We start from the raw sequence: 8,025 nt of genomic DNA on the forward strand, positions 1-8,025 counted from the left end.
ATATATTTTAATTAAATTAAATTAGTGCAGCACTTGGAAGGTTATTTTTTTTATTATTTCATCTTCATTTTTTTTTTTTTTGTGTGAGATATTTATTTCAGGTCCTCTGTGTTATTTAACCCGAATCAGCGAACATTTACTCCGGGGAAGAGGTCGGTTTCTCAAAACAGCAATTTCCTGGCTGGAGGCACATGAATGGCATGTTTGTTATGAATTAGTCTGGAAGTCGCCAGCAATTTAATCAAGAGAATAAACCATCCCCTTAGGAGAAGCACAGGAGAGGCATTATTAGATGTTCGTCTAAAAGAATTAGGGGGAACAAAATGTGAAGACAATCCGAGGGTTTGTATCTGGGCCTCTAAGGACCGACAGATACTACCTCTCCCTCAGATGAACATGAGAGAATCCACGACCTTGACTCTGAAACTCAAGATTGCTATACATAAGATTAAAATGATAATAGGATTTTGTAATGTTCCCCAACAGCTAGATTCCCTTATCAAAATTTGAATAGACTTCTTCGCTATTCGAGAGAGGTTGATTTACCACTCTTAATTGACCAGGATATTAATGCTCACCACCTGGTACGGGGAAGCACAGATACCAGTGATAAAGACAACAGACAGGCCTAGCTGGAATTTAAAGCCTCAAGAGAACTAGAAATACTTAACAAAGGTTGTGAAGCAACGTTTGCTACAAGGGCAACAAACAAGGTTTTGAATATAATATTTGTCTCAAGCCAAATTAAAAGCCTTTGCAAAGATTGGAAGATAACCTCAGATATTACATTGAAGATTACATAATTGAAGGAAGAAAGGCACTCTTTGTTTGGTTCGTCAGTGGACTGGATGTGTCCTAAAAACTAGAAGAGGACCAACCCTTTATTTACTGTCAGAGGTAGTGTCATTAGAAAGAATACATCAAGAGTCATTAGTCATCAAAGAAGAAATCATAATTGTTGGTTTTGCTAAACATAGAAATTAAGTATATTTGTAAAAGTAGCTATTAATTTAGTTAAGTGTTTTTGTGTACTGATTGTCTGGAAAACCTACCCTAAGATAATAGTCAATAATGTTTAATAATTTAAAATAAAATTCTCATATCTAGTTAATATTAACTAGGTATAAGAATTTTATTTTAAAGTTATATAACATTAATAACTAATGTTTTAATTGTAATTCCTATTTTTTTTTACTTCATTGAAATCATCCACGTAGACATCTATCATCAAATATACAAAAATATGAAAAATAAAATATGGCTAATAAGGCCAGCAGCTAATAAAATAAGGATAAAATAGGGCATGACTAAGGAGAAGATATCAAATAAATCAGATTTAATTAAATCAGAATACCTCAATCATACACACCTTTTAATCCTAAACTACGACCATTTGTCGATCCTTTATATAATTCAGATTCTAAAACAGTAAGCCCTCTATTATTCACTATATTAAAGCCACATATCCTTTCTATTTTTTTCCATCTATGAACTCTCTCAGCTAATTCCTGGGTGACTTCATTCAGCGAGGTCCTTAAAAAAAAAAAAAATATATATATATATATATATATATACTCACACATATATTGATAACATTTTTCTTGACTGTTAACAATATATATATCTGAGGTTCAGGCGATAATAAAACTATATAGTGGTGACTTTTCGAGACTTTGTTGTTCACAAAGTCATGTCCTACAGTGAAAAAAAAGAAAGTTTTTAAAAGAAAATTAACAATATTTCTTTAACAACTCACTAAAATGTTCACATTATATAACTATAATAACCACTAGAACTAACTTGTACAAGGCTTGCAGTAGAACTGAGTGAGTCAGTGTTTATACTTTGTGTAGAGAAGATGTATTTATCTGGTCGAGCTCCAGAGGATTAAACACCTGTATCTACAAACGATAAGTCACATTTTCATTTTTTTTAATGTCGAGTTTCCTATTTTTATTCATTCTATGAAGTATCTATATTTTATTTACTATATCTCTTTGTTTTGTTTGGTTTTTAAGTTTATATTTTTTTAAATCTTAATTATAAAACATAGAATCAGACGATATGTCTGAGTCTCCCCCTTTAAAATGGAAAAAAGCAAAGTTTAAAAGCTGCAATCCAAAAAAAAAAAAAAAAGACAAAAGAAAAATGCATATGATTGTTAATAATAAAAAGAAATAAAAAAGATGAAGAAGGAAATCCTTTGGATTTCAAAAAGAATATCACCATTTTTTACCAATAAAAGCATTAATAATTTGGTCGGGGAGGTCAAATTTGCAAAAAAAGTTAAAAGATGGAACCCTCCTAATCGAAGTTTTTATAGAGATACAATCTGAAAAACTAACAATGTAAAATAAGGTCCCAATAAAAGTAGAACCGCATGGTAGATTAAACCTGAGCCAAAGGGTCCTGATTTAATTTTTTGTACATTAGATGAAATAAAAGAAGAATTAAAATATCAAAATGTAGAAGAGGTTAAAATATTAATATACATTAAAAATAATGAAAAACACAATAGTAATAATTACTTTTAATAATTCCATTACCCACACATTTAACTTTTTCTATATTGTTAAAAATAAAAAAACTTTAAGTGTTAGCGTACAAACAGAAGAGCAAGATGGAAGTAATTTTATTAATAAGAAGTCGTCAGAAGCCACTAGTAGATCAACTCTATTAAACATAAGACACAGTCCAACTGTTGTCTATGAACTCCCCGACATAACCCAAACTCACCCAACTGTACCCTCCTCTCTTTCTCCTATGAATCCCTTTTTACCTTCTCCTTCTGTTTCCAATATTCCATCAACTCCTTCTCAAAAAGTCCATAAAAAAATCATGGTCTTCCACCCAAAAACAGAACAGGACTGAGGAGGCTGAACCTCTTCCAAATTTTCCGAAGTCTACCTCTTTCGAAATAAACCACTGGGAATGGAATCTCTATTCCCCACGATAGCAGAGATAAGTTACAAGGGGTATAGATGAAAGCCAAAGAGAGAAGAACAAGAAGTAAAACACGAAAACAGAACCAAGAAAAAATGGAAAACATTTTTTTTTTTATCTGGCACAGAAGCACTGTGGCCAATAAGGCCTATTGTGCGCCAATAACATTACGACATTGTTACGATTGACACCACTAGCTGAAGACTCCTTCAACTTTCCCACCCAATGAAGAGGCCTGTGGTCAGTGTGTACCCTAAACCTTCTGCCAAACACATAGGGTCTAAAGTGGTCAACAGCCCAGACTATTCCCAAGACCTCTCGTTCAAGCGCACTGTATCTGGTCTCCGTTTAAAGTCTGTAATTATCTGGTAATAAGTTTAACCTCCGAACTCCCTTCACATCTCTAGGCAATGCTATCTTCCGTATAGCTGCACCTTTATCTGCGGCAGGTTTAACTCCTTCCCTGGAAATTGTATTGCCTAAAAAATTTATTTGTTCCTGCCCCAGCAATGATTTCTTTCCTGATAATTTTAGTCCAAATTGCCTGATTCTCTGGAATATGCTGTGTAAATACTGCATGTGTTCTTCTTCATTTCACTGAACACTAAGAGATCGTTCATATAAATTTGGCATAAAGATTAGTCAATTCCTCTTACAAAATCGTCCATGAGGCGCTGTACCGGCTCCTACTGCAACTTGTCCATGCACCGCCAGATATTGTCTTCCACCATCGGAGCGATAATCACCTTTCTGCCTTTCTTGAGTAGGTTGTTGAGTGGAACGAGGTACCCAGCCATTTCTGGTACAAATCTCTGGTAATAATTCAAAGTTCCCAACAACCTCCGAACTCCCTTCACATCTCTAGGCTCTGCCATCTTCTGTATAGCTGCGACTTTGTCCGCGTCAGGTTTAACTCCTTCCCTAGAAATTGTGTGGCCTAAAAAATTTATTTGTTCCTGCCCCAACAATGATTTCTCCACCAATAATTTGAGCTCAACCGGCCTAATTCTATGGAATACGCTGTTTAAATGCTACACGTGTTCTTCGTTCTTACTGAACACTAGGAGATCATCCATATAATTCTGACATATAGATTTGTCAATTCCCCTCAAAAACTCGTCCATCAGGCGCTGAAAGTTATGGGAGCATTTTTGAGGTCAAACGGCATCCTAGTAAATTTGCAGTGTCCTCTCTCAAATGTGGATGCCGTCTTATGTTGATCCTTAGGGTACATTTTAATTTAATGATATCCAGCCTTCAAGTCTAAAGTGCTAAATACCGTAGCTCCACTCAGGCTGTCCAAAATGTTTTCAAATCTAGGGATCGGATATTTCTCGTCTACGGTATTCTCGTTCAGCTTCCTGTAATCTATTACCACCCTGTACTTTTCGGTGGTTCCATATGGTGCGTTCTTCTTTTTCACTACCCACAACGGACTATAGTACAGGTATGTATTGTCAATAATTATTCCCTAGCGTTTTAAACTTTGAAGCTCCTCCCGGATGTGGTGACGTAGTGCCTGGGCTATCTCCTCTCTTTCACGTATGTCACTTTGTCTTGTTTTAGTAAGATCTCATGGACTGTCCTCCAGGTCGTCCCAAGCTTGTCCCCTTCTTAAAAAAAGATATCTTCAAATTCCCTCGTAAGGCTTCGTCTCCAGTCCTCGGCTTGATTGATTGCTCCAACCCGAGCTCCCGCGTTCTTCCACTGAAAATGAAATTTGTAGATTTTTCCTCTCAACTTAACCTTCCATTTTCCCCTGCTATTCCTAACCCAAGCAGGGGCTATTCCCACCTTCCTTAGTAGGTCACATCCCACAGTTACTTTTTATTCCCTAGACATACTTCTTACCATATGTACCTGCAAATTTTCTGTACTAAATCCCCACCATGTCAACCCTATCTCCACCTCCCCCTCTACTTTAAAAGGGCCACCCAGGGTGATAAATTTACATTCACATTCCCTAATCTGGTCTGTTCTCTTTCCACTACAGCTTTTCTATGGCTTCTCGGCACATGATGGTATTGGAACTGCCGGTGTCCACCAAGCACCTCACTCCTCTTATCTCTATTATAGGCAGACCACCTTTCTTCTCCCTCACGTTATAATATAGTAGTGTGCAGTTGCCCCTCTGCCGACATCCCCTTCAAATGTCTCGTGTCTTACTTTCTCCAGTTCCTCACCTCCATCATCCTGTTTCCACTCTGTCCCCTTGACTGACTTGGTTCCATGGGTCTTCAGCTCCTTCTTCGGTCTACGATATTCCCGATATTCTTCGCCGTATCTATTGGGCGTTGATCTCCATTGGTTTGCCCCGGTCCACATTTCTTCTATGGTAAATGTATGGGCACTGTTTGGCTATGTGCCCCTATGGCATTTTCTGTCCTCATGGTGCCTGCTGCTTCTTGGTTTTATGTGCCTCCTTTCAGTGATAGGAACTCTTTCCTTCCCACTATGGCCGGTATTCATTTCTTCTCCATGGAACTGGATTAATCCTCGGTCGAATATAAGCAACTCTTGTCCATCCAGTTTCTTCTATTTCCATACTGGACTCTTCCTCTCTGGCACTGGCGTCAAATAATTCCAACAAAGGAACGTTCTCTCGGTATTCTCTCCTTCTTCCCCAGCTGTTTTGCCAGCTGAATCTTTAGTACATTAGATAGGAATTGCATCCGACCCTGTACCTCGATTGTTTCCAACATCTCACGGAGTTTGTCGGCAATTCTGTTGTAGCGTGCCAGAAGTTTTGCAGCATATTGCCCATTAGACTGTCTTGGTTTCTTCGTCTCCCTATCATCATAAATATGTCCTCTTGTGGGGCCCACCGTCCTCCTGCCCATGCCTAAGCAATGAATAAATACCAAAAATTAAGTTTTCTTTCTTCCCCTTCTTAACATCGATTGTAGCACTACGGTTTTGAGTTTTTACTTATGATTTCCTTTATGAATAATTTTCTTTAATACTTATTCCTAACTTCTATTTTTTCTTAAATGTACTGTAATTTCAATTATAATGGGAAGTTAAAATAAAGTTTTTAAAATATTCGAATCTGCTTACCATGACCGCGATTCAACGAACTTTGGCAAGACACCCGCCATCTTCTTTGTTTTGAATAACGATCTTTCCACTGCATATTTAACTGAACAAAATGGGTTAGCTTTCTTTTTGGTTTAACAAGGCAAATGAACAATATTGAAACGATAAATAACATAAGAACGTATTAAAAACCCTATATACATAAAAATATACAAAAAGAGGATATTACAATAGTTATCAATTTTCCTTTTATTTACTTTAAATAAATTTTTAAATATTACAATATATGATGGAAATCAGAAAAGTTAAAATAAATCAATATGCAATCTTAAAATCAATAGCATTTACATTTTGACGTCTTAGAAAACATAGGAAGGGACGCCAATTTGTTAAAATTCAAAAAGTTATAATAAATCGATACTCAAGTGTGTGATCATAATATCAACAGCATTTTCAATTTCTATAGCTCCTAAAACATAAAAAGGCACCCTAATAAGAAAGAAATCAGTGCTACTGCTGCTAGCAGGCTGTTCAACCTTTCGCTTTGAACAGCCCTGCAAAGTGGGGCGAAACGTCGGACATTAAAATGGTTATTAACTATTTGTTCTTTTTTTGACCGCAAACCTGACCATCTTCTTATAAATAAATTAAAAGATTTTTTTCTGTTTTACATTGACTATTCATGACTGACCCCAACAAAAAATAATCATTATAAATCATCAACACTTCACCTTCAAATTCGGTTAACTTTTAGTATGAAAATGATGAATTGGTAACTTAATCTTGAAGACAAATATTTATTTAAAAGAAATAGTACCATTAAACAGATTTAAAAAAATATATATAATTTAAGTAAGATGCCAGAAGATGATAGTAATTTTTTCTTTTACATTTAGTACCACCACATAATCTCAACAAGTCAGGTAAAATTATTCTTCAATAATGATAATTTATTCATTGTACTTACAGTTGTCAACTTTAATTAATAATTACATTAAAGACATAAACAAAAAAATTATGAGTTATCAAATCAAAATTTTTATGATAATGCTGAAAAATGATGTAATACCTTGCATCTACAATACTTCGATCAACTTCATCTATAGATTTTCCATGTGTTGAAACAAATGCTCCAACTAAACTTGAACGTTTTCTTCTCAATTTTTCACACTAAAAATAAAATGATAAGACATTAAAAAGAAGAAATAGGAGAAAGAGAACTTATATTAAAAAATAGTATGAACTGTATTTATGATTGTATACTACTTAAACTGAAACTAAAAAACTGGAAGATAGGTGATTGACCGTGTGTATCAATGAATGGAATATGGTCCGGGTGCAGTCAAATAAAACTCAAGTAATACCTATTTTAATTGAGCCAACGTTTTGCTCCACATTGCAGGGTTTTGTCAGGGCTAAAAAAGATACAAACACTTGACATAGGTACAAAGAAAAAAAAACAGTGGAAAATAACAGGGGTATACAGTGAAACGTAAAATTTAATAAGAAAAATTAATGGTTATAAAGCAATAAATGAAAACGGTTATAGTAACAGAAAGATGAAGATAAAATAAAATAATAAAATATTTTATTTTATCTTCATCTTTCTGTTACTATTACCATTTTCATTTATTGTTTATAACCATTAATTTTTCTTATTAAATTTTACGTTTCACTGAATACCCCTGTTATTTTCCACTATGTTTTTTTTTTTTCTTTCTAACTATGTCAAGTGTTTGTATCTTTTTTAGCCCTGCAACGTGGGGCGAAACGTTGGCTCAATTAAAATAGTTATTACTATTTGAGTTCTCTTTGACTGCACCCGGACCATATTCCATTCGTTAAAACTAAAAAAGTATATTGAGAGTAATATGAATTTCTAATATCAACCACAATTTAATTTTCAGTGAAATAAAAACTAATATATTGTAATATTCAAAAATTATTTAAAATAAAATAAAAAGAATTTTTATAGTTTTAACTAATTTCATATCTAAAAGATAGCTTTGAAAATGACAAGGTCAAATAAAAAGATTAAATATTAAA

General features: G+C 34.4%; 1 protein-coding gene across 3 annotated transcripts in view; it reads right to left on the reverse strand.

Annotated features, from left to right (window-relative positions):
* Window positions 1-8,025, reverse strand: part of Stim (stromal interaction molecule) — a 131,718-nt gene that overhangs the window by 31,693 nt on the left and 92,000 nt on the right. For all 3 annotated transcript variants that reach the window (XR_010843084.1, XM_067046113.1, XM_014428573.3), the window contains 2 exons: window positions 7,049-7,149; window positions 1,370-1,533 (listed from right to left, as the gene is read on the reverse strand). Coding sequence is in view for 2 of the 3 variants with exons in the window: in XM_067046113.1 (XP_066902214.1) it covers window positions 1,370-1,533; window positions 7,049-7,149 (265 nt within the window). In the remaining variant the exon portion in view is untranslated. The remainder of the gene's footprint in view (window positions 1-1,369; window positions 1,534-7,048; window positions 7,150-8,025) is intronic.

Source organism: Halyomorpha halys, unplaced genomic scaffold, assembly GCF_000696795.3.
Source record: "Halyomorpha halys isolate HHAL.00 unplaced genomic scaffold, Hhal_1.1 Scaffold727.1, whole genome shotgun sequence".
Classification (NCBI taxonomy): Eukaryota; Metazoa; Arthropoda; class Insecta; order Hemiptera; family Pentatomidae; genus Halyomorpha; species Halyomorpha halys.